At 42.7% G+C, this 27,596-nt stretch overlaps 1 protein-coding gene across 1 annotated transcript in view; it reads left to right on the top strand.

The window, feature by feature from the left end:
- The window catches only part of rptor (regulatory associated protein of MTOR, complex 1), a 292,378-nt gene that overhangs the window by 225,692 nt on the left and 39,090 nt on the right, over positions 1 to 27,596 (top strand). The window contains exons 23-27 of the mRNA XM_055653834.1: positions 1,877 to 2,063; positions 3,446 to 3,556; positions 24,611 to 24,716; positions 26,925 to 27,039; positions 27,137 to 27,261. Of these exons, the coding sequence (XP_055509809.1) occupies positions 1,877 to 2,063; positions 3,446 to 3,556; positions 24,611 to 24,716; positions 26,925 to 27,039; positions 27,137 to 27,261 (644 nt within the window). The remainder of the gene's footprint in view (positions 1 to 1,876; positions 2,064 to 3,445; positions 3,557 to 24,610; positions 24,717 to 26,924; positions 27,040 to 27,136; positions 27,262 to 27,596) is intronic.

Here is a 27,596-nt window from a genome sequence, read left to right as displayed (position 1 = left end):
TTGTGGAGCAGTCTGTCTGCATAACAATGTTTGTCACTAAATCGAGATTTCATGTCAAAAGCAAAAAATCCCAAATGAGGACTTCCCAAATCCAGCTAAATTCAGTGGCTGTTGCCATGTCACAGAGGGATTTTGATAAATTTGATAAAAATGGTTGAATAAATTAACTACTTTCTTGTTGCTTTAACTGTGCTCTGAATCTAAGCATATGAAAAATTACTTTGCTAAGCCAAATAGTTTCATTAATCTGACACTGTGTGGGTAGAATGATTGATGGTAAAATAAAGTAAATGGCTGCTTATTAATTTAACTTAATTACAACCCTAGGGTATATTTCATTTTAAGAGCAATTACAGCAGCCCCTGTCTTCTAGTCAGGGGGTCCCGTTATTAATCAGTGCTGAAATAGTTTGTTTATTAACTCCTTATTTTAGGTGAAAATCATGCAATTATGACTGTATTTTTCATTGTATTGTACAGTTTATGAGAAAAAATACATATGCCAAAAATTGAATTCTAGAGCAAAGTTTAACAAAATGAAAAGCTTATTATCATCATAATCTATCATACTGAACAAAAGGCCAATGCGAATATGATTCAGCATTGATGACTGTACCTGCCATTTCCTTGAGGAATGAAGAATTTTCATGTTTTCCCTGTTGCCAAGTTCTAATCATCTTTATGGACAAGAGGTGGACCCGATAGTCCCCATAACTCTTGACACCCGCACTAATCACGAAGGCCATCTTTCCATTCTTGGTCCAAATTCAGCATTGTTTCAAAAATAGAAAATGCTGGAAACATTCAACAGATCCGGCAGCATCTGTGGAAAGAGAATCACCTGTCAAAGCTTCTACATCCAGTAGAACCCAGTACTTTCTTGATCAGGTTTCCACCATCTGCAGCTTTTTTTGATTTTTATTAAATCTTTCATTTGCCAACATATCAATCAATACTCATCAAAATATATGGTTATAAGGTTCTTTCAAAATAAATATACAATTGAGGAGCTATAACATGCATCAAATCTGTTGATGGTGCATGCCTTCAGTCTGTTTTTAACCAAGCAATTCCGTGTTAATTTTGTTCTCAATAATTATTTTTCCCCATGTATATAATATAGATAGTTTCTTTGTTCACTACCTTAATGCTGTCTCCAAAATTTGAAATGTCTGTTTTATGGCTTAACAATTTTATTTACATGAAATAAATGTCTGTTAAAATTTTGGGATATTCTGGAGTGATGGCATAAGTAACCAGACTTGTCATACGATAAACACCATCAAACCCTAATCCATCCGTTTGCTAACGTATTATCCTTTCACTGTTAACACCCGGTTTCACATCCAGCCCACATCAGCAGGCTAAACAACCGCTTAAACCAGCACATTTACTCATCTATTGCAACAAGTGACAGCTCCCACTGATTGCCGCCGGAAGCTTGCGTCCTTTTCAGGACGGACGATGGCAGCGATGTTAACATTGGAAATAATGGAAGATGGGCACGATAGAAGAAGACTGACCTCCAGTCATCTGGTCTCTCACTTGTGGCCAACAATAATTCAGATATCTGAGCCAGAGCCCCAGCCATCTCTCCCCTTGCCTCCCATAATAGCCGAGGGTGAGACTCCTCCTGCTCTGGGGATTTACAGAACGTAGAACAGTGCAGCAACAAGAACAGACCCTTCAGCCCACAGTGTCCGTGCTGAACATGATGCCAAGATAAACTAATCTCATCTGCCTGCACATGATCCATGTCCCTCATTAGCTTTCCATGTTACTCCTCTCAAAAAAATTAACGGGTGTTAATATAACAGTGAACATTCTCACTTTGTGGAGAATCCTACCTTAATTTTCCATGTGGTTTTCTGTCTCAGAGGATCACCGCCCATACCCAGCACCAGTAGTTCAAGTCTGACCAATGATGTGAGCAAACAGACAGGACTCAGAGATATCTCGGCTGCGTCGCGGCAAGGAATAGTTCCCACCGTCGCGACGCCTTACACTCCACATTCTCACCAGTTTTCCAGAACGCGAAAAATGTTCGACAAGGGGCCAGATCAGGTAAGAACCTTGTGGAAGAGAAGATTATTCAAATACCGCTGCTCGTATTTGGTCATCAGTAGATTCTCTAATGTTCAAAATATTCCGAAACACTGAGCCAGAAGGGCGGCAAGGTGGTGCAGCAGGAGAGTTGCTGTCTTGTTGCGCTGGAGACCTGGGTTCGATCCTCACCACGGGTGCTGTCTGTGTGGAGTTTGCATGTTCTCCCTCTGGCCGCGTCGGTTTTCACCGGATGCTCAAGTTTCCACTCACACTCCAAAGACGTACAGGTTTGTAGGTTCATTGGCTCAGATGAGTTGTAAAATTGTCCTGTGTGTGTGTGTGTGTAGATTAGTGTACAGGGTAATCGCTGGCCAGCGCGGACTCAGGGCCGTGGGGCCTGTTTCCGCGCTGCATCTCTAAAGTCAGATTATTACCAAACAAGATGTCGACCACAGTTGACAGGAAGATGGGGATAATGTGCCAAAAGTTTGGTCGAGCATCGTTCTATCTGAGTGGCGCCTTCAGTGCTGTGAAATGTTAATGTTAATGAAGAGTGTGATTTGAAGTCACGATCAGCAGTGCAAGTGTCCCAATAAATCTCACCCTTTAGTGATTCAACACTGCACTCCTGTTGGGAGCATGCGGCATCTCTGAATCAGTTTTTATACTCCTTCAGCTGAGACAATCTTACAACCTTTCACTGTGTCATCCATGTGATTGTTTGTTCTAAACTGCCAGTGGTTAGATAATGGAAAATCAAATCACCTGTGGATATTAGCCATTCTGTAGATGAGTCACATTCCCACTCGGAAGAATTGCTGGTGCCTAACCAATGCTTCAGTGCAGAGCTAGTTCACACCTTGATTCAGAGACAAAATTAACTTAAGAAATGACGGCACGGTGGCGCAGCGGTAGACTTGCTGCCTGACTGCGCCAAAGACCCTGGTTCAATCCTGACTTAGGGGGCTATCGGTCTGAAGTTTGTATGTTCTCCCCGTGACCGCGTGGGGTTTCTCCGGGCGCTCCGGTTTCCTCCCACATACTTTAGATGTGCAGGTTTGTAGGTTAATAGGTTTCTGTAAATTGTCCCTCGTCTGTAGGATAGAACTGGTGTACGGGGATTGTTGGTCAGCTCGGGCTCGGGGGGCCGAAGGACCTGTTTCCCCGCTGTATCCGTAAACAAAACTAAACTTGTAAAAATGAGAGTGTGTATAGTGTGCTGCCTCGGTGAGGTCTGCTGTATGATTTTACTGGGTTGAATGCAACACAAAGCATTTCACTGTACCTGGGTACATGTGACAATAAAGTATCATTGAAGTCAAAACCCAAAGTCAGGACCAATGTTAAAACAATCAATGCAGGTGTAGAATGGCATTAAAACTTGTTTTTTACCTTTCCAGACTGTTGAAGATTCAGAGGACGGGGTTGGACACAAAAGTTTCATATCCACAACTATGCAAACAGGGTTCTGTGATTGGAGCGCAAAATATTTTGCACAGCCAGTGATGAAGGTACGTAACCACTTACTGATTAAAATTGATTTCTGATATACCTATTAGTAAATCAATTTAACCCTTTTTGTCTGGTAAAAATAAACCTCGTCCAGCTAGAAGAGGCTGTTTCCTTTCTGATATGCATAGAAAGGAACTGCAGATTCTGGTTTACACCAAAGATAGACACAAAGTGCTGGAGTAACTCAGCGGGTCAGGCAATGCTGGAGAAAAAGGATGGGTGATGTTCCGGGTCGGGACCCTTCTCACCTCCAGTTCCCTCCCCTTTCCTTGCGGTCTGAAGAAGGGTCCTGACCCGAAATGTCAACGGTCCTTTTTCTCCAGTGATGCTGCCTGACCCGTTGAGTTAATCCAGCGCTATGTATCTATTTTCCTTTCTGATACGTGTTCTCGTGGCCTTGTAAACCATGGAGCTTAATTCAGGTCCATTAACAACTTGCAATCAGTTACTTCAAGTACATTGGCTCAAGATTTACTGTGATATATTGTTGAACTCCTGCAGTGGTGATTTTTGTGAATAATTTACTTGGGTTAGAATCTTGATAAACCATTTTACAAAAATGCCCTGAGTAGTTTATGTCCTTCACACCAGTATGTTACAGAGGAGTTGCCGCATGTACGAATTTCATTGTTCTGTTGTCAGTACGTCGAACAATTGTAGTCTCTTGACTCTCCTGATTGGAGAAAATTAATATGGGGAGAGCTAAGACTGATCTATTGACATGTTATAATAAAGGTGGCTGTCCCAAAAGCTAGAAATGCTTTTTAGCTGAAGTGGCAAAATAAATTAATTCCTAGTAGGAGTTTGAAAGCTGGTGTGTGAGAATTGCCTCCCAGTTCATTCCATTTTTATCCAAGCACTATCCACTGCTTACATTTAATAACTTAAAAATGGTTATTTCTCCAGTGTGGAGACAAAATCGTACTCCATCCCCCACGCTTTGGCTTACAAGATCATAGGGTGTTTATGACTCGGCTGGTTCATTTGTCCTTTTGAAATGATCTGAATGATCATCATTTCCGCTTCTTGTCCGTAATCCTCCTTAAAAATTCCCAGGATTTTTTCTTTATGTGACAAAAAACCTTAACATGAAGAAACGTTCTATCATCTCAGTATTCAAGTTTCCTCTTCCTTCTCTCCTCTAAAGTAAAAGTATAGTATCCTTTATTGTCATTCAGACTTTTCAGTCTGAACGAAATTTCGTGCCTTGCAGTCATAACATAGAATAAAATAACAATACACACAATAACACACAGATTTAACATCCACCACAGTGAGTCTACCAGGCCCCCCTCACTGTGATGGAAGGCAAAAGTCTTAAAGTCCTTGTCTCTTCCCTCCTTGTTCTCCCTCTGCGTTGAGGCGATCCAGGCTTCCGATGTGGTGACCCCGCCGGGTGATGGTAAGTAAGTCCCGAGATCCGCGAACGGGCTGGTTCAAACTACGCGGCCCAGGGCGTACTAAGCTGCCGGCCTCCAGTCCAGCGGACGAAGCTGTCGTTGCGGGAGCTCCGGAAAACAGGTCAACCTGGGACCTGCGAGCTCCCGGCGATGTCGTCCACTGGGCCCGCGGCCGAGGCTCCGAAGTCGGGGTGCCGCCGCTGCAAAGCCACCACAGCCCCGAAGTCGGCCAGCCTCGCGTTGGTAGGTCCTGGATCTGCCTCCGGAGCCTCGAGGTCGGTCCAAGTTGGAGGCCGCCAGCTCTGCCATTAGGCCTCGACAGAGACGGTGGGGATACGACAAGAAAAGGTCGCATTCCCCCGAAGGAAGAGACCAAAAACATGTTTCTCCTCCCCACCCACCCACACACACACATACACAACCAAAATAAACTAAAATAAACTGAAACAGGACAAAGAGAAAACAAAAGAAAAAGGAAAGACAAACGGGCTGCAGGACATTTACCTCCAAGATCTTTTCACCAGCATACCTTCTTTTCCAATCTGCAAACCTTTCATTCTGTCTCAGCTTTTAGACAATAGGCATTACCTTTATGGATCTTCTGAAATTTCACTTGGGGTTGAATGTGTCCCTTGCAAAAAATATTGAACCTGGTCATTCCCTGAAGGAACACACTCTCCACCATCTGAATGCAAGACCCTACAATCGACATGCTTTAGTGTTCTTTACCCATTGTCTACAGAGCTACTCTGAGGCCAACACCTTTGATTTTCGCAGGAATCTATTCATGTGAAACTTTGTCCAATGTTTTCAGAAAGTCATGATATAACACATGCAGGTTATTTCTTTCTCTGCAAGTGTCGTCTCAGTATATTCTATATATTCTGTTTTATTTCAGTTTGCTAATTTGCGTTCTTAACAGTTTTTCCTAGTTTACTTGCGTTTACTTTGTTGTAAAAGAACTGGCCTGTAGTACATTGTCTTAAAGGGGAGAGAGATCTGAAGAAAGCACAGACATCTTGAGTTCCCTCCTTGCTATGGAATCATCTTAGATTGAGCGATGAATGACACTAGTCTTATGCTGATTTGTTCTAGTCAATATTAATGTAACATTCTGCACCTAGGTTGCAATTCAACTTTTCCTGATTGGGTGAATTAACTCCTTCCAAGTTTAGTTTGGTTTGTTATTGTCACGTGTGCCGAGGTACAGTGAAAATCTTTTTGTTGCGTGCTATCCAGTCAGCGAAAAGACTATGCATGATGACAATCAAGCCATCCACAGTGTTACAGATGCAGCATAAAGGGTATCGCGTATAATGCAAGGTAAAGTCCAATAATGTCCGATTAAAGATAATTTGAAGTTCTCGAATGAGGTAGATGGGAGGTCAGGACCATTAGCGAGCTGGCGAGAAGATGGTTCAGTTGCTTGATAACAGCTGGGAAGAAACTGTTCCTGAATGTGGAGATGTGCGGTTTCAAACCTCTGTACCTTGCCTGAGGAGAGTGGTCAGCAGTGGTCCCAGACCACAGCTCATGCAGAAAACACTATTTATTGTTATACATCACAATTTGTCGCAATGTTGGTGAATAAGCATGTGTGAATCTTTAACAGTTAACTGAAAAATCTTAAATTGATTGAATTTTCTAACAATGTTAATAGTAATGGCTGTATAGGGAATCCTTGCAGTATGGGAAATCTGTATGAACTGATTTATGACTGCGTCTATGACCAGAATCTGAGGTTATATATTGGTGAAATCGAACCATGTATAGCGTAATCTTTTTATGAACCTCAGACCCTCAAAGCAATCTCACAGGCCACCACTTCCATTACTGTTTACTAGTTTAATAAAGGAAACCCATAGCAAACTCATGATTTTACAATAAATGCAAGGAGAGTAATGGGATCATTTCTGATTAGCCATCCTGCTTTAATACAGCCTTCTGTTACGGCAGTCCATAGAATTTTTATTTGCCTCGCAAAAACCTCAAAATGATTGCAATTGCCAAATAAATCTGCTTGGTATCTTTGAGTGCTGTGGACTCTGATCTCTGCTCGTGGATTAATGTGTTTCACCCCAACTAGCCTCCTCCAACTTCCATTTCATCCAAATCATTGATCTTGTCTCGATCCGTTCCACTTGGTGGCAAGTATTGTTCGTAGATACCCTCGTGAATACAAAATGAAAAGTAAATGCCTTACAAGGAGAAATAACAAAGAAAAGATTCCCGCGACTTTCATTTTCCCAGCCTGTTATTTGGCGATCAGCATGATGAAAGGGATGCCCTGTGTTTCATCTTCTTTCCATTGTGTTTAATCTAAACTTCCTCATATTTGTGCTGGTAGACACCACTCGCTCATTGAATCATGTTCTTGGAAAAGTTAAAACAATTGCATGCCATTCGACAGTAGTAGCACTGAACCAGTGTGAACGTACATTTGATGCTGATATCTGATGAAATACTGAGCAACATTTTGCGCCACGATAAAACGGAGTTTCAGATTCAGATTCAGATTCAATTTTAATTGTCATTGTCAGTGTACAGTACAGAGACAACGAAATGCATTAGACAACGAAAGGGTTTCCCCTTCAAACCCACTCTGCTCCATCCGATGATACCGTATTAAAACAACATAGAAAATGCTTCCCTGCGGTGCCAACTTCCTGATTCACTCCCCTGGTCTATCCCCTGACCACTGGTGAATTAAGTTTGATACTGCACCTTAGTTATTTGTGGGTGAAAGTGTGTTATGCTTTAGAGTCCTACAGCTTGGAAACAGGCCCTTCGTCCCAACTTGCCCACACCGACCAACATGTCCCGTCTATACTAGTCCACTTGCCTGTGTTTGGCCCATATATCATGCTAAAGCTGTCCTATCCATGTACTTCTCTAAACGTTTCCTAAACATTGGTGTCAGTACCTGCCTCAACGACCTCCTCCGGCAGCTCGTTCCATACACCCACCACCCTTGGTGTGAAAAGGTTCCTATTAAATCATTCTCCCCCCCCACTCCCCCTCACCTTAAACCCATGCCCTCTGGTTCTTGATTCCCCACGTCTGGGCAAGAGACTCTGTGTGCCTGGCCAATCTATTCCTCTCATGATTTTGTCCACCTTTATTTTAGATTTTGAAAAGCTTGGATTAAGTCTGTGGAGAATGAACGTATCAAGTTGTATAAAATAAGATGGCTTCAAAAGTACTTCATCACTTTCCCTTGTTTTAAGTGTTTGAATGGCCATAAGAATACTTGCATGCATTTATTAGTTGCATTCAATTTTCCCTTTTGATCACGATTTGTGTATTTTTTCTGCATAATGTGAGAATGAAACATAGCTGCAAAAATATTTCGGTATCACTTTAAAACTGTAGCTATAGAATATCATTCACTATTGATCCCTCTTAAATTATTTGGAACTAACCAAATGTTTTGATGTTGTTATTGAATTATGATCATGTTTGCAATATCAATAACTCGTGCCCTTATCCTGCGGCATATTCCTTGATAAATTAGAACTAACAATTCGGATTGATCAAATATAAAAATAGTTTGCAAAATTGACTGGTGTAACAAGAATATGTTTTGATTCAACACCTGATCAATGCCCATCACTTTTGTGATTGGAGTAGTGACTCTATAATTAGGTCTATCTATGAGATAGGTTTGGTCAAGCAATATTGGTAAGTTCCTATTTTGGATCTCTATCCAACAACCCCTGCTGTAGATCGGTAATGGGCCACTTTGATAATGTCCCGCAGAGTGGTAGACACAAAATACTGGAGTAACTCAGCGGGACAGGTAGCATCTCTGGATGGAAGTAATGGGTGACGTTTCGGGTCGAGACCCTTCTTCAGACATGCTGACCCTCTTTCACAACATGTCTCGCAGGACGATGGGGCATGTGTCAAATTTGTGGTTGGGGCATGTGTCAAATTTGAGCTCTGGGGCAGCACAGTGGCACATTGGAAGAGTTGCAGCCTCACAGCGCCAGAGGCACGGGTTCAATCCTGACCACAGGTGTTATCTGTTCAGAGTTTGTACATTCTCCCTGTGACTGTGTGGGTTTTCTACGGGTGCTCCAGTTTCCTCCCACACTCCAAAGACATACAGGTTTGTAGGTTAATTGGCTTCGGTAAACTTGTAAATTGTCCCTAGTGTACGCCCAGCTTGGATTTGGTCGGGCAAAGGGCCTGTTTCCACACTGTATCTCTAAAGTCTAAGAGTGGAGGACAACACCTGTAGATCTATAACCCATCATCTTAGAACTAATTCTGTTTGAGTAATAGGGTACATCCATCAACGAATGAAAATGTACAAGAAATAGTGGACATCTTTCCTTAGAATGCCTTTCCTGCACAAATCTGCTGCTCTGCTTGTACAAATCCGATTCTCATTGCTCCATTTCTATGTGTGTTGTCGTTTTGTAGCCTTTGTTGCTAATTGGGCTTTTTCTCTATTGATGTCCAAACATTTTCATCAACAACTCCAAAAAGAAATGATCATACTTAACTTACTCTGGTTAATTGAGTTCGATTAAGCTCCTGGAGAAGCATTGTAGTATCTTTTATGTAAGTGCATTGTGATTAGTTCTTTCTCCTTCACTGTCAACAACAAATTAACATTCTCTTAAATCAAACATTTAAAAACAATGTGATCCTGTGATTTGGTGAATGAAGCAGGTTCTAGTTTTCTCGCAAGATGAGATGTAGTGAATCCTTAAAGGGCCTGTCCCACTTACGCAACTTTTACAGGCGACTGCTGGAAGCTGTCATAGGTCGCCGAAATTTTCAACATGTTGAAAATTTCCGCGACCTATGATGGGTGCCGGCAGTCGCCTGTAAAGGTCGCTTAAATGGGACAGGCCCTTAAGTCTTTAAAAGCCTTTATATATATAGATATAGATATATATATGACGCATGCTTGATGGTAACATACAAGAACAATACACAATGGCTACATTTTAAGAAATACAGCTGAAATTACTTGTCACGTTTCGATTTCTGGGATTCTCCTATCACATGCTTTTCCATATTGTGTCACAATCTTTTATTTAATTCGTGAAAAAATGTTCACTACTCTGGTAAGATTATTGAGGAATTGGGAGATCACAAGGTCCTAAGTGATAGCAGAATTAGGCCATTCGGCCCATCAAGTCTACCCCACCATTCAATCATGGCTGAGAGAGTCCAGAACCAGAGGGCATAGCCTCAGAATAAAAGGACGTACCTTAGAAAGGAGATGAGGAGGAGCTTCTTTAGTCGGCTGGTGGTGAATCTGTGGAATTCATTGCTACAGACAGCTGTGGAGGCCAAGTTATTGGGTATTTTTAAAGCAGAGATAGCCAGATACTCGATTGGTAAGGGGCAAGAGTCATGGGAAAATGGCAGGAGAATGGGGTTGAGAGGGAAAGATAGATCAGCCATGATTGAATGGCGGAGTAGACTCGATGTGCCCAATGGCCTACTTCTGCTCCTATGAATGATGAAGTTATGATGTTTGCCACAGCCTGTATCTCTGGGAAGAGCCCATGAAGCACCGTGTCCTGCCCATCAATTATTTCATATCATGTAGCTGAAGAATCTTTGATGATGAAGAACTCTGGAGGAGGCTGAGATTTGATTCACCCAGTTGATGGGTGAGTCAGTGTTTTGCTTTCTGCTGCTGATATTGTGGATCATCAGCATATCTTCGAACTGCCTTCTGTTAGCATTTTAATAGTCCATCAGCATTCAATACTGTGTAGGAAGGAACTGCAGATGCTGCTATAAACCTAAGATAAACACAAAATGCTGGAGTAACTCAGCGGGACAGGCAGCATCTCTGGAGAAGAAGAATGCGTGACGTTTCGGGTGAGACCCTTCTTTAGAAATGCTGCCTGTCCCGCTGAGTTACTCCAGCATTTTGTGTCTATCTTCAGCATTCACTATTGGAGGTGGTAGGAATGCAATCCTTTATTCAGGTTTGTTGTTCAGTGATTTATCATGTGCTGCTTTGGTAGGTACCACAGAAGTAGTTGTGGCTTTGTCAGGTTGGCAGATGGGCCTGGAGTACAGACATGCTCTTGTTATGATTCCTTATTGAAGCTGGTCTCATCCTCTAGCTTGCTAGTAAATCAAAGGCCCTGAGATTTTTGACAATTGACAATTCTGGTGGAATGCGTTTCTGATGCAGCTCATAGCTAACACCATCTCATTTTTGTTAAATGTATTATTGTCTTATTTTCCATACGCAGCACCACTTGTTAGAAAAGAGCAACAAATTGGTAATTTGACGAAAGACATTCTTGTTATTGAGAGATTGCAGCGTAGGTTTACAAGGTTAATTCCCGGGATGGCGGGACTGTCATATGCTGAGAGAATGGAGCGGCTGGGCTTGTATACTCTGGAGTTTAGATGGATGAGAGGGGATCTTATTAAAACATATAAGATTATTAAGGGTTTGGACACGCTAGAGGCAGGAAACATGTTCCCGATGTTGGGGGAGTCCAGAACCAGGGGCCACAGTTTAAGAATAAGGAATAAGCAATTTAGAGACGAGGAAACACTTTTTCTCACAGAGAGTTGTGAGTCTGTGGAATTCTCTGCCTCAGAGAGCGGTGGAGGCCGGTTCTCTGGATACTTTCAAGAGAGGGCTAGATAGGACTCTTAAAGATAGCGGTCAGGGGATACGGGGAGAAGGCAGGAACGGGGTAATGATTGGGGATGATCAGCCATGATCACATTGAATGGCGGTGCTGGCTTGAAGGGCCGAATGGCCTCTACTACTGCACCCATTGTCTACTGTCTATTGTCTAAAACAAAGTGCTGGAGGAACTCAGCAGGTCAGGCAACATCTGTGGAAGGAAATGGACTGCTGACGTTGTGGGCCGGGACCCTTCTTCAGACTGAGGAAAGTTCGACTCCCCGAAACATCGTCTGTTCTTTTCCATCCACAGATGCCTGGCTTGCCGGGTTCCTCCAACACTTTGTTTTTTGCTTAAGAATCCAGTCTTTGCATTCTCTTGTGTAACCACTCAATGGGAGATGTCCTAAGTATAAAAGCACCGCTTTGCTTCCAAGAGAGTTCTGACAGATAGTGCTATCAGTGTTGTCCTGGAAAGATGTATTTGCAATAAGACCGTAAGACATAGGAGCAGAATTAGACCATTCAGCCCTTCAAGTCTACTCTGCCATTCAATCATGGCTGATCTATTTCTCCCTCTCAACCCCATTCTCCTTGTTACCTTTGATGTCCTTCGTAATCGGGAACGCATCAAAATCTTCGCTTTAAAAATACCAAATGTCTTTGGCCTCGACAGCTGTCAGTGGCAATGAATGCTATAGATTCACCACCCTCTGGCTAAAGAATTTCCACCTTATTGAAATGTATGTTCTTTTATTCTAATGTCTGTGCCCTCTGGTTCTGGACTCTCCCTTTACTGGAAACATCCTTTCCACATCCTCTCTATTGAGGCCTTTTATTAGGTTTCAATGCGATCACCTCCCCCCCTCAATCTTCTAGACTCCAGCAAGTACAGACCCCAGATCCTTCAAATGCTCCTCAAACATTAACCCAATCATCCTTGGGATAATTCTTGTCGACCTCCTCTGGACCCTCTCCAAAGCCAGCGCATCCTTCCTCAGATATGGGGCCCAGAATTGCAATAAGTAGATAAGATTTGATCAATTGCGTTTTTTGTTTGTACAGGTTCTTTAAAACTTTGTGCTAAGCCAGCAGCAGGTATTCCTTTCAGGCTTTGACCCAGCCACTCTTAGTAATGGACATGGAAGTCTCCCATCTGAAGTACGTCATGTTGTTGTTAACCAGAGCTTCATCCAAGGAGCATTCTACATGGGAGTACTAATTCATCTGCAAAGGAGAATGGGCGATGGTAATCAGCAACTAATTCCCATGCCAGTGTTTATTTTGACACAATTTTATTGAATAACCTTAAATGTAAAATAACCTATAATGTAAAGCCTTTGAGAACAGTATGACATTTCTCCGAGGTGGGCATTTCCTATGCGGTGTCACTGACAAACATTTTCATACACGTTTTATAGTGACCACCTTCTGTCCAAGCCAGCAAATGTTTTGTTTTGTGAAATGAATAGTGATTTTTTTTTTTAATTGAATCATAATATGCTGTGAGGCATTGAAGATATTTTTCGATGTTTTTTCATGTCCTGTTTATTAAAACGGAGAAATGTTTTTTCTGATCTTGCATTTATTTGAATGCCTTGCCCCGCAATTTGTGAATGGATATCGTCACAAATCCTATCCTGAATTTGTGAATTTAATTTTTTCATCTATTTACATGGGGAAAATGTGTCTGCAAATATAGTTGTGTGCTACGAGATTTTAAATTCAACATTTGAAGCTTTTCTAAATGAAGAGAGATACCCGACGTTCCATGCAGAAGTTATAACGGCCATTAAGGCGGTCAATATATTTTTTAAAGTGCATCATAAATAGTATTTACTGAATTTTTCAATCTCTATCTTTCGAAGATAAGTTCTGTGTCAGGCAAAATGATGTATCAAAAAAGAAATGGGAATCTCATGTGATGCAAGAGGTGAGCTAGCATTTAACCATATAACATATAACAATTACAGCACGGAAACAGGCCATCTCGGCCCTACAAATCCGTGCCGAACAATACATGAAGCATCTTAAAATGTCTCAGGGGTTCTAGTCACTTCATTCAGGGAAGTGTGAGAAGGGCAAAAGATATTGTCAGGCTTAGAAACTTCCTGGATTAACATTTACGATTGCAGAGCAAGAACACGAAAGACTGATTTATCTCATCAGCTTGTCTTTGACTTTGCATACAATTAGCCAGCTGGCATCCTTCTGTGCTATAAATGTCTATGAACCTAAAAGTGAGCTTTTTTTGGTAAGTGACGCGTATGTATCATCGATCCAACTGAAGAGTAATGGATTTTTTTTTACGGTACAATTAATAATTTAGTTTAGAGATACAGCACGGAAACAAGTCCTTCGGCCCACTGAGTTCAAACCGACCAGTGATCACCGCACATTAACACTACCCTACACACACCGAGCCAATTAACCTACAAACCTGTACGTCTTTGGAGTGTGGGAGGAAACCGAAGATCTCGGAGAAAACGCACGCCGGTCACGGGGGAGAACGTACAAACTTCGTACCGACAAGCAGCCGCAGTCGGGATCGGTCCCGGGTCTCTGGCGCTGTGAGGCAGCAACTCTACTGCTACGCCACCGTGCCGCCCTGAATTGGTGAAGTCTATCCAGTTGGGTTTCAGATGGCAACACTTTGCATTCTCAGTGATTCTGATTCATGAAACTGCCCTCCCTGTGTATAATGGGACAAGTCTTTACAATGGATCTATCTAAAGTTGCGGCAAGTCTATTGTCGAATGCACCAGTCAAATGAGGTTCTGCATTCTTGCTTTCAGCACTATCACAGGAACAAAGACAACACACAAAAGTGTAAATTAGGCATAAATGATACAAGACAGTTGAAAGAAAAAGTGTACAAAAACAAGACATTAGTGCAAAATACAACCAGGAAAACTGTCCAGAATAGTACAGGAGGTAATCCATAGTTTTCCTTTGCTGAGATGAGATCAGTGGTTGTGCAGGTCAGTTCGAGAACCTGAAGGCTGTAAAAACGCAACAGTTCCTCAACCTGGAGGTGCGTGGCTTCAGGTTTCTGCATCTCCTCTGTACCTCAATGGTAGCAGCAAGAATTACAAATAACAATGTAGAAACATGGAACTGCAGATGCTGTAGAGTTAAATAACAATAACTGGAACTGGAAGTTTAAGAATAAGGGGGAAGCCATTTAGAACGGAGATGAGGAAAAACTTTTTCGCACAGAGGGTTGTGAATCTGTGGAATTCTCTGCCTCAGAAGGTAGTGGAGGCCAGTTCACTGGATGCTTTCAAGAGAGAGTTGGATTGAGCTCTTAAAGATAGCGGAGTCAGGGGATATGGGGAAAAGGCAGGAACGGGGTACTGAGTGTGGATGATCAGCCATGATCACAGTGAATGGCGGTGCTAGCTCAAAGGGCTGAATGGCCTACTCCTGCACCTATTGAGTTTTGATCTACAAAAGGACACAAAGTGCTGGAGTAACTCAGCACGTCAGGCAGCATCTCTGGAGAACATGAACATTTTGGGTCTGAGCAACTGAAACATCCAATCAGCAACTAGAGCGGTCCTGATCTTTCATCTACCTCATTAGAGATAAACTAAGAGACACTTACTCTATCATTTTTTTACCTCCAGTAACTGAACAAGTGTTCTCCTGAACTGCTCTCATTTTCCAGATGTAAGCTGTGGTTCAGTGCTCAGGGAGCCAAAACAAGCGAGTTAATTGTCTTTTCCTCTACAAACTGAAGGAGTAAAGGGCCTGTCCCACTTAGGCAACTTTTTTCGGCGACTTGCCGGCACCCGTCATAATCGCAGCAGGTCGCTGAAAATTTTCAACATTGAAATTCCAGCGGCGACCAGAAAAAGGTATTAAATTTTTGGGCGACGACTCATGACTATACAGGCCCTTGAAGCACTGATTTTGTAATTTGTTCTGACTGAGTGGGAGATAGAAGGCGTGAGAAATCCATGGTGTGCCATGATCCTAATCATGTATCACTATCTCAACACCCACATTGCCTCAAGGGATCGCAAGCAGCTTTATTTACTGGAGATTTGTGCAGAAGGATGGATGGTGGTGAAAGCAAAGAAAGACGACAAATATTATTTTGATCTGACCATATTGAAGCTTTTACTTGCATTGTGCAGTTGGTGGTTTTCATAATTAGCGGCGCAGCAAGCTTTGAGGCTGTGAAATTTGGTGTAGTGGGAAGACTTTAGTGTAACTCCAGGTAGAAATTTCATTAAATCACAACATGTAAGATATTTTCAGTTTTAAGTGTGCAAGTTTGCAAGATGGACAAATAACTGTTGCTGGAAAAGACACAAAGTGCTGGTAGTAACTCAGCGGATCAGGCAGCATCTCTGGAGAACATGGGTATGTTTCAGGTCGGGTCACTTCTTTAGTCTGAAAAAGGGTCCCGAGCTGAAACGTCGCCTGTCCATGTTCTCCAGAGATTCTGCCTGATCCGCTGTGTTGCTACCGGCACTTTGTGTCTCTTTTTGTTTCTGCAGTTTTCTACCGGTTTCTGCAGTTCCTTGTGTCTGAAACTATTGCAGTAATCTAGCTGTTCAATGGTGTCATGTGGGATGAGATTAGGTATGGAATTTTAACAAAAGCGTGTGTGTGAAGTTGCTCAGTCAGCTCTGGGAGATGTTTCATCCAAATTAAATGCAAGAAGTTGTTATCATTCTGAACCGACTCTCGACTGATAAAGACATATAGATGCTGCCGCACCCGCTGAGTTTCTCCAGCACTTTTGTCTACCTAGTATTTTTGGGAAATGCTTGTTTCGGTTGGTGTGGAAAGTACCTTCAGGTGACTGATTCCCTCTTGTCTTTATAGAAACAGTTGCCCAGAACATGCAAAATTAAACCTTAAAAGCAGTACCTCTGGTCTTTGTTACACAATGTTAAAAACACAAATTACAGTTCGGAAATTCTGACGAAGAGTATCCTAATCTGCCTATAAAAGGTGCAATGATACGTCCCACCGTTCATAATGTAGTTGAAGTGCTTATCCCAGCAAGTACCTCTCTGTGTAAGAAGGAACTGCAGATGCTGGTTTAAACCGAAAATAGACACAAAAAGCTGGAGTAACTCAGTGGGAGTTACAAAGCTGGAGTACCTCTCTCTAACTGAATCAATGCCAACACTGAAGCTAGAATGGGTTATGAGACCAGCCATGCTTTAACAGTAGAAAGTAACAGTACTGCACAAAGATATCCTCTGTATTAAAAAAGAAACACTGTATTTTTATAACATCTATTAATAATCAAAGAAACCTAGCAAGAACAGGCACAATGTCCGTGCTGAACATGATGCCTAAACTATCTCATATGTACCTGTGCATGATCCATATCCCTACACTTCCTGCATATCCAGGCGCCTCCAGAAGCCTCTTCAATGCCTCTTAAACAGCTGGGAAGAAACTGTCTCTGATTCTGGAGGGGTTCGATTTTCACTTCTACACCTCTTGCCTGATGGGAGAAGAGGGAGTGGCCAGGGTGCGACTGGTCCCCGACTATGCTGGTAGCTTTGTCGAGGCAGCGTGAGGTGTAAAAAGTAGCTGGTTCAATACAGAGCGTTGGCAATTCTGGGCAAGTAGCGAAAACGACAACAACTTGAATTTTTACAGCACCATGTGTGTTACCTGCGTACCACTGCCAAGAAACTCTGAAGTGCTAAAGTCCTCTTTGACACATTGTCACTATCGTAATATTAAAATTATGACAGCTAATTTGCTTATGGTAAGGAGAATCAATCTAATAATATATATGTTTAATGATGTTGAATGAAATTGGGATATGTGCTTGGTCACAAGTGGGTCATAGAGTCTGACAGCACAGAAACGGACTTCGGCCCAACTTGCCCATTCCGGCCAAGCGGCCCCATCTTCACAAGTCCCACCTGTCTACACTTGGCCCATATCCCTCTAAACCTTTCCTATCCTCGTACCTGTCTAAATATTTCTTAAACATTGCGATAGTACCTGCCTCAGCTACTTCCTCTGGCAGCTCGTTCCATATGCCCACTACCATCTTCTGCAAGATTCCACCACTCAGCACATCTTTCCCTCCTCTCCTCTTTCAATATTCCAAGTGGACTGTTCCTTTCCCCATTCCCCCTCACCAACCATTTCCCCTTCTCACACACTTTCCCGTGCAACTCCAGAAGATGCAACGGCTATCATTTTTAGTTTAGACTAAGGGTTTCCAACCAGGGTTGATTCTGGATTTGTACATCTTTTTTCTCATTGACTGACTGTGTTTGGTTCTGCTATACCGGTATCTGTACATCATTAGTTGTTCATAAATAAGTGAAATAACAATGTTATGTGCTATTAACGTTGCCTGGGGTAAACGGGACGAAAAAGGTTGGGTTTAGACATACAGCGTGGTAACAGGACCTTTGTCCCACTGAGTCCGTGCCAACCAACGATCCCACTGGGGACTATCCTACACACTAGGGCCAATTTACGATCTTTACCGAAGCCAATTAACCAACAAACCTGCACGTCTTTGGAATGTGGGGGGGAAACTGCAACACCCAGGGGAAAACCCACGCAGTAACGAGGAGAACATACAAACCTTATGCAGACAGCACCCATAGTCAGGATCGAACTCGGGTCTGTGGCAAGATCAGGCAGCAACTCTACCGCTGCCCCACCCTGCCACCCATTTGACCTATTCGCTCCCTCAAGCACGTTCTTCCAAGTGTAGTTTAGTGATTTATTTGACCCGTATCCCTCTAAACTTTTCCTGCCCAGAAGAGGGTTTTCCTTTTGGGGGATAAAGCAGCATGGAATCTTTTTGAGTTCATCTGAGTTTAACGCTTTATCCAAATGTTGGCACATCGGCCAGTGTAGCACACCACCAATATCGCCAGGCTAAACGTACCCATACATGTCCAGGGTTGTATTGATCACACCCTTCGGTCGTCGGCAAACGTGCTGTCATATGATTTTTGGCAAGAGGGGTCGTTGAGGACCTTTCCCTCAACCTGCAGCTTGCTTTAAATGTGTTGCCTCACATTTCTAATTTACTGCAGAACATCCAGACACTCGGCTCATCAAATCTTATGACCGTGGTGCATCTCTTGACAAGTAATGGACATTTAACGTGACCATTAGCGACCAACCGCAGTAAATCAATTCCTCTTTCAATAGCTACAGATCTTTATACCTTACAGAGGTGACCACAAGCAATATTTTAATTCTGTTGGATGGTTTTATGTTGATTCCCACTTTCCCACATGTTGATTTTAAATTTAACTAGACTAAGTGGGACCTGTTGGGTCCCATGTTCACATGGGAGGGCTGGTCCCCCAAAGCAATAATCCACCTCTCCACCAATTGCAATATTGGTGGCCAGTGGGGGGGGGGGGGGGGGCTTTCTGGAGCGCTTGTATGGGTGTTGTGGGCCAAAAGGATAGGTTCAAGAGGGCTAGTATTGACATTGTGGAACGCAAGGATTCTTAGGCTGGCATCTCAGTCACTCAGGCCTGGTTGGCTGGCAGCTCAGTCACTCAGGGCTGGTGGGCTGGCAGCTCAGTCACTCAGGACTGGTGGGCTGGCAGCTCAGTCCTGGTGGGCTGGCAGCTCAGGCCTGGTGGGCTGGCAGCTCAGTCACTCAGGGCTGGTGGGCTGGCAGCTCAGTCACTCAGGGCTGGTAGATTGGCAGTTCACTCATGGCTATTCCTTGAAATTCCATTTCAAGCAGAGTGCCGGCCACCAAACTCAGATTCACAGCATTTATACCGAGTGGTAGTGCTGCTATCTCACAGGTTCAATCCCAAGCTTGTATTTTATAGCTGTGAAGTTTGCATGTTCGCCCTGTGACCCTGTTGTTTTTTTCCATGCTGCTCCAATCTTCTCCAACATCCCAAAGATATGCATGTCTGCAGGTTAACTGGCCTCTCTAAATTGCCCCTTAAATGTAGAGGGAGTTAATGAGAGAGTGCGATAACATAGATCTGGTGTGTACAGGTGATGGTGATTGGCAGCATGGGCTGAAGGGCCTTGCTGTAATTCCAAGCTAAACTAAAAATATATATATTTAATTGTCAGATTTATACCGTGTGAGCCCGTGGGCATGCTCCGACATAAAATACGCTCCTGGCTGATTTGATCGACCTGAACTGTATTTTCTGACCAGTTTACTACAACATTTCGTCATCTCTATTTCCCAGCATCTAGGATAGTGAATTCCAAACATTACAACCCTCTGAGAAGTATCAGTTCATCTCCTATTAAACAACCCCTTCATCTTGCAAGTGAATCTTTTCTGAAGTCCCAACAATTGCTTCTTAAATAAGGAGACTCAAAATGTGCAATACTTCAGATGTGGCCTTCCCAATGCCAGAAAACCTTCCTATTTTTATATTCCATACCTTTTTGCAATGATGGACACCATTCAATCTGTTCTACTTACTAGCTTTGTCCTGTGGTCTATATATTTAAACAATATATCCTACTTTTCTACTTTTTTCACCATCTATCAAAATGCCAATCTATCAAAAGTTTAGTTTCGGGAGTGAGCATGGATAGAGGCCCTTTGGCCCAACGTGTCCACGCCGACCATCGATCACCTGTTCACACTAGTTCTGTGTTATCCCATTTTCTTGTCGACTCCCCCCTACACACTGGGGGCAATTTTTTACAAGGGCCAATTAACCTACATTAGTCTTTGGGATGTGGGAGGAAACTGGAGCACACGGAGGAAGCCCACGTGGTCAAGGGGAGAACGTGCAAACTCCACACAAGCAGCACCCGAGGTCAGAATTGAACCTGGGTCTCTGGCGCTGTGAGGTAGCAGCTGTGCCATCTAACTTCATTTTCAAACCTGGATCCCATTGCAACATTTCCCTCTAATGGCTGTCGTATCCAACTCATTTATTCTTATTTCTGACTTTAATTCATCCATCTGCTCGAATTCAAATGAAGAGTCATCAATTTTAGTCAATTGCCATTTTTCCTTACACTGGCTCTATTTACAGTCACTGATAAGTTTGCATGCTCTATCTGCTCCAGCCATTCACTGGTTATCATGGACCCTCTTCTATTGCCCTGCCCTTTCTCTTTCATGTTTAACTTTTCCCCTCAAGCAAACTCCTCACTTACCCCCAACTATTTAGGTTAAAGCTATGCCCAACAGATTGCATTAAATACTATTGCTGTGGGGCATTGGAAGTATGCCTTTGAATGCAAATTTCTGTTCCCTTTCACATTTGGATCGAGTTCAGTTATGTAAAGCACTCATTAAGAGATGAAAAAAAATGCAGCTAACCATTATATTATAATAAAGACATTCTCCAAAAAATGTCCTTGAATTTTTTTTAGATCAAAGCAGATAATTCTCACAAGCACAATGTTCTTTGGAGGTCTTTTGGACAACGGAGTGGAAGGCAAATATACAGCAGATTTAATTCCACCTGTTGAAGAAAACATAAAATACTAGAAGTCTGAAATACTAACTATTTATCCACAAATGTTGCTTGACTCGTTGAGTGATCCCAGCATTATTTGTTTTCCAGCATTTGCTTTTTTTTTAATCCTCCTCCTATTTAGTTTGATGCTTGATCATTGCATTTCCACTGAGTATCAATCAATAGTGAGCAGTATCTAAGTCTATTGACTGATGTTTAGGTATTTGTTGGGTCCTTAAGCCATCTTGTTCTTTAACTTAGCACAACTGTTCAAATCTGAGACAAAGTGCTGGAGTAACACAGTGGGGCAGGCAGCATCTCTGAAGCACGTGGATTTTTTGTGACGTTTTGGGTCGAGGCCCTTCTTCAGCCTGATAATGGGAGTGGGGTGGGGGGGGGTGAAGAAATCTGGAAGCGAGGAGTGGCAGGACAAGTGATAGATTGATACAGGTGGGGAGATTTGATAGGTAGGTGGTTGGACAAAGGTCAGAGATGAAAAGATAGAAGCCATGAGAGAAAATAATTGAATTGTGGCGAGTTTAGTTTTGAGATACAGCGTAGAAAAACAGGCCATTCGGCCCACTGAACCGCGCTGACCCGTACACTAGTTCTATCCTACAGACTAGGGAAAATTTAGAGAAGCCAATTAACCAATAAACCTGCACGTCTTTGGCATGTGGAGGAAACTGGAGCACCCAGAGAAAACCCACGGGATTGGAGGGAGAATGTACAAACTCCGTATAGACAGCACTCGTAATCAGGATCAAACCCAGGTATCTGTTGCTCTAAGGCAGCAACTCTATTGCTGTGCCATTGTTCCGCCCCTTTACTTCACTCCTTTAGAGTTTCGAAAGATGATGGGGAGGTCTGGTTGAAACTTACCGTGTAATGAAAGGCCTAGATGGAGTGGATGTGAACAGTATGTTTCCACTAGTAGGAGAGTATAGGACCAGTGTGCACAGCTTCAGAATAAAAAGACGTACCTTTAGGAAAGAGATGAGGAGGAATTTCTTGAATCTGTGGAATTCATTGCCACACACGGCTGTGGAGTCCAAGTCTTTGGGTATTTTTAAAGCAGAGATTGACAGGCTCTTGATTAGTAAGGGTGTCAAAGGTTATGGGGGGAAAGACAGGAGAATGTGGTTGAGAGGGAAAAATAGATCAGCCATGATTGAATGGCGGAGTAGACTTGATGGGCCGAATGGCCTAATTCTTTTCCTGTGACTTATGAACATACAAAATGAGCATCTAAAACTCAATTTTGTTTGATAACTTTGGTTACTATTACATTGATTTATTATTGCCGTGATGGGATTCAAGGATCAATGGCCTGGCCATCATTCACGTATACATGCTTTTATACACGTAGCCCTTTTTTGAGTTGAAGAAGTAGTTAGCCCTCTTTATTTGTAATTATATCACGTATAACACCATGTGATTTCTGTGTGAAGTCTCCACAGTATCTGTGCAGGAAAGAACTGCAGATGCTGGTTTAAATCAAAGGTAGACACAAAATGCTGGGCTGTTTTAAGAAGGGTCTCAACCCGAAATGTCACCCATTCCTTTTCTACAGAGATGCTGCTTGTTCCACTGAATTACCCCAGCATTTTGCGTCTACCTCCACAGTATCTGTCAGGAGAGTGTTCAAAAACATTCAGCTTAATTTTTTTCAGCCGAATGCTATTCTCAATAATTATTGATCTGGAATCTAATTACAATTGATTATGTGATATACCAACTAGTAATGTATTGTCGAAGACCTTTACATTGCAACAAGATTAGGTGTTGTTTGCATGTCTTTGTTTATATCGAGTAGAGCCTTTGCTGCTGAGGAGCCATAAACCAATTAAAATAGGAAAACAGAATGTTTAGTAGACAGGGCGGCATGTGGCATAACAGCAGTGTTGCTGCCTTACAGCGCCAGAGACGCGGGGTTTGAACCTGACTACTGGTGCTGTCTGTACGGGGTTTGTACGTTATCCCCGTGACCTGCCTGGGATTTCCCCGGGCACTCCGGTTTCCTCCCACGCATCAAAGACGTGCAGGTTTGTAGGTTAATTGGCTGTGGTATAATTATAAATTGTCCCTTGGTGTGTGTATGATAATGCCAGTGTGCAGGGAGCGCTGGTCGGTGCACACTTGGTGGGCCGAAGGGCCTGTCTCCACACTGTATCTCTAGAAGTGAATGATGCAATTGATCCATAAACATTTTCAAAGATGGGTTGGTTATGGGTGGTCAGCATGGTCTTATGCATCGTGTCTCACAAATGTGATTGCGTTTTTTGCAGAGGCAATCAAGTTTGATGGGGGCAGGACTGTAGATGTAATCTATATGGACCAGCAAGGCATTTTATACGTTTCCACATGGTAGGCTGCTCTGGAAGGCTAGTTCAGGAAGGCTAGTTCTAGAAGACCCCATCAACCCTACCTATGCCTCTCGTAATTTTATATACTCGTGTCAGGTCGCCCCTCAGCCTCTGACGTCCAGAGTAAACTGTTTTTCCATTAACTTGTTTATTTAAAAAATACATCCCAGTTCGAGGAATTTTCATTGAAAGCCTTATTTTTTCCAACCTCTCATTACAGCTAATGCTCTCTAACCCAGGGAACATCCTGGTGAACCTCTTCCACACCCGTTCCGAAACATTCTGTACAACTGTAGCATAATGTTCTACCTTCCATCCTCAATTCTCTGAATAATTAAAGCCAGCGTGCCAAAAGCCTTCCATTATCACGTTGATCTGATGTATTAAAGTCTGATGTATAATTTTGCTCACTTTGATATTTTAATTTAAGTGTGTACTTGATATTTACTCTCGAATTTGTAAAAATTTTAACATGGCTTGCCAACTAAAGTTAGTGTGAATAAATTATTAAAACTGAGATTGTAATCATGACTTTCTTAATTGTCTTAATCATCCTTTTAACGTAATTTTCTGGGAATAGACATGGGTATGGAATCAGAGACAGAGTTGCTGGCATCTTGAGCAAGACTGTTGGAGGAACTCAGTGGGTCAGGCAGTGCCTAGGGAGGGAATGGACAGGCAACGATTCAGGTCGGGACACTTCTTCAGATTAGCTATGGTTTAAGTTGAGTGGAATCAATGGTCTGTCTGGAATGAGTGGGTTAACATATGATGAGCGGTTGACGGCGCTGGGCCTCTACTCGCTGGAGTATTGAAGGATGAGGGGAAAACCTCATTGAAACTTACCGAATAGTGAAAGCCTTGGATAGAGTGGATGTGGAGAAGAGGTTTCCACTAGTGGGAGGTCTAGGACCAAAGGTCATCACCGCAGAATAAAAGGACAGAATAAAAGGATCTCAGAAGGAGATGAGGAGGAATTTCTTTAGTCAGAGGATGGTGAATCTGTGGAATTCATTGCCACAGAAGGCTGCGGAGGCCGTCAATGGATATTTTTAAGGCAGGGATAGATAGATTCTTGATTAGCACGAGTGCCAGGGGTTATGGGTAAAAGACTGGAGAATGGGGTTGAAAGGGAGAGTTGGATCAGCCAAGATTGAATGGCAGAGTAGACTTGATGGGCTGAATGGCCTAATTCTGCTCCTATCGCTTTTGAACTAATGCTGACAATGCCATGATTCTAATGCAGATTCCTGAGGAGCACGATGTCGAGAGCCTGGTTCGCAAGGAGCGAGAATGGAGATTCTTGCGTAATGGGCTGGTTAGAAAGCGTGCTTCACAAATTATAGAAAAGGGTGAGTCATTTACCAGATGTAATTAATCCACCATCGTTTTCAATCAAAATACCTTGAACTGGGATGTATTCTTTAAATAAACAAGTACATTCCAGGTGTGTAGGAAGGAACTGCAGATGCTGCTTTAAACTGAAGATAGACACAAAAAGCTGGAGCAGCATCTCTCGACCCGCACTGTCACCCATTCCTTCTCTCCAGAGACGCTGCCTGTCCCTGCTGAGTTACTCCAGCTTTTTGTGTCTACCTTAAGAACATTATTACAGATTGTGGGCTTGATCTTATATTAAGCACCAAATTTCAGAAACGCAACATTGATGTTTTGTAAAAACAAGGAACTGCAGATGGATAACAAAAACTGACACAAAGTGCTGGAGTAACTTGTGCAGCATCTCTAGAGAACATGGATTGGTGATATTTTGGGTCAGGGCCTTTCTCCAGGGTGTAAAACAACAGCATATTGGGGATTGAGACGGGAAGGCAAGCAGATAGAGTGAAAGGAATATGACTCGGAGAAAGTGACTCAGTGTGAAAACAGGCCCTTTGGCCCAACTAGCCACACCAGCCAACAATGTCCTAGCTGCACTAGTCCCACTTGCCTGCGCTTGGTCCATATCCCTCCAAACCTGTTCTATTCATATACCCATCTTAAACGATGGGATAATCCCAACCTCAACTACCTCCTCTGGCAGCTTGTTCCATACACCCAACACCCTTTGTGTGAAAAAGTTACCCCTCGCATTCCTATTAAATCTTTCCCTCCTCACCTTGATCCTGTCCTCTGGTCCTCGATTCCCCTACAATGGGCAAGAGACTCTGTGCATCTACCCGATCTATTCCTCTCATGAACTCGTGTGACTTTTCCGTAATGCCTTTGCTACCAGCTTTGACCATTCACCTCTTCTTTCCCTCTTAATTGGTTGCCTTCCCGACACAATATCGACTACCAGTCACAGCTGGTGCAAAATAGAATCACAAAAATAATCATGGAAAAAAAAATAAGTGTAGGAAGGAACTGCAGATGCTGGGTTTACACCGAAGATAGACACAAAACGCTGGAGTCACTCAACGGGACAGGCAGCATCTCTGGAGAGAAGGAATGGGTGACGTTTCGGGTCAAGACCTTTCTTCAGTCAGTTGTCTCAAATAGTTCAGACAATTGGCTGGGAATTTAGAATGTTAGTATTTTCAGGAGAAAATATGAATTTGCATAGATTATTAATATTTTGGATTTTGTTTTGGGGAATGTGAACTACTAGATGTGACCTTCCAATTAGAAACAGAGAGCAATGTCAAATCATTCAGTGTGAAACAGGAAAGAACATTAATATTTGGCACTTGAAATAGACAAAGGAAGAGTAGAGGATGAGAGCAAATATATCATTGGGAATGGGTAACTGGTGGCAAAATGATGTTGAATATGACAGCGTGTTCATTAATGAGTTGTAGGATAGCTATGTTGAAATGATCGTTGACATCAAGAAGATGGGGAAGTACTTTAAAATAGACATGGCTAGTGTTAAGGATGATTGACTGAGGCGTTACATGAGAGCAAATGATTCTTGAATTGTGATGAGCAATCTATCCATTGATTCCCTGAGCCACTTACTGCTGTTGGTGCCATTGTGATATAGGAGAACACAGGGGCATAACATTGGATACGAGTAAGAGCAGGTGCTGGTTTGCTGAAAAGAACACACAGTGCTGGAGTAACTCAGCCTGTGAGGCAGCATCTCTGTAGAACATGGATAGGTGACTAGGAACTAGAATTTATGTGCTAAAATCTAGCTTTAAATCTTGCATGCACCGCCTTTCACAATGCAGCTGCATTGCAGCATAGAATAAATACTTAGTTAAATGAAGACGCACGGAACTGCAGATGCTGGAATCCTGGGCTAAACACACAAAGTGCTGGTGACACTCAGCGTGTCAGGCAGCATCTCTCGAGGCAATGGACGAGGCCACATTAATTATGTTTCAAAACAAATCTGTTTCTTTCTAAGGTAGACAAAAATGCTGGAGGAACTCAGTCTGAAGATGGGTCTCGACACGAAACGTCACCTATTCCTTTGCTCCATAGATGCTGCCTCACCCGCTGAGTTCCTCCAGCATTTTTGTCTACCTTCGATTTTACCAGCATCTGCAGTTCTTTCTTAAATGTTTCTTTCTAAGTGTTTTTTAAAATCTTTTTTGTTATTTTCCATGACCTAGGCATTACAAGACTGGATGACCAAATCTTTATCAACAGAAACCCAGGCGTGCCTTCTGTGGTGAAATTCCATCCTTTTACTCCATGTATAGCAGTAGCTGATAAAGACAGTATATGGTAATTCTAGCTCAGATCATCAGTAACAATTATTCCAAGTGCACAAGTTTTTCCATCTTGTTCACCATTCTGTTTCTCTTTTGTTGTGTCTTTGAAGTTTCTGGGATTGGGAGAAAGGAGAAAAGCTTGACTATTTTCACAATGGAAATCCCCGGTATACGAGGATTACAGCCATGGAATATCTGAACGGCCAGGATTTCTCTCTGCTCCTCTCAGCCACAGGTGAAGTAAATTTAATGAAACATTGTGATATGATGAATTGCACAGGAGATAATCTGTCGATTTTTATCACACTTTCTATCAGGAGGTATCTCATTCTCTGCATTTGCTGCTGGCTACTAGTTTGAGAGATACAGTGCGGACGGAAACAGGCACTTCGTCCCACCGAGTCCGTGACGACCAGCGATCACCCAGTACACCAGCATTATTATACACACTCGGGACAATTTACAATTTACAGAAGCCAATCATCGTACAAGCCTGCATATCTTTGGAGTATGGGAGGAAACTGGAGAAAAACCCACGCGGTCACGGGGAGAACGTACAAACACCGTACA

The sequence above is a fragment of the Leucoraja erinacea genome, chromosome 23, assembly GCF_028641065.1.
Source record: "Leucoraja erinacea ecotype New England chromosome 23, Leri_hhj_1, whole genome shotgun sequence".
In the NCBI taxonomy this organism is placed as follows: domain Eukaryota; kingdom Metazoa; phylum Chordata; class Chondrichthyes; order Rajiformes; family Rajidae; genus Leucoraja; species Leucoraja erinaceus.
This window is presented reverse-complemented; position numbering and strand designations above follow the sequence as displayed.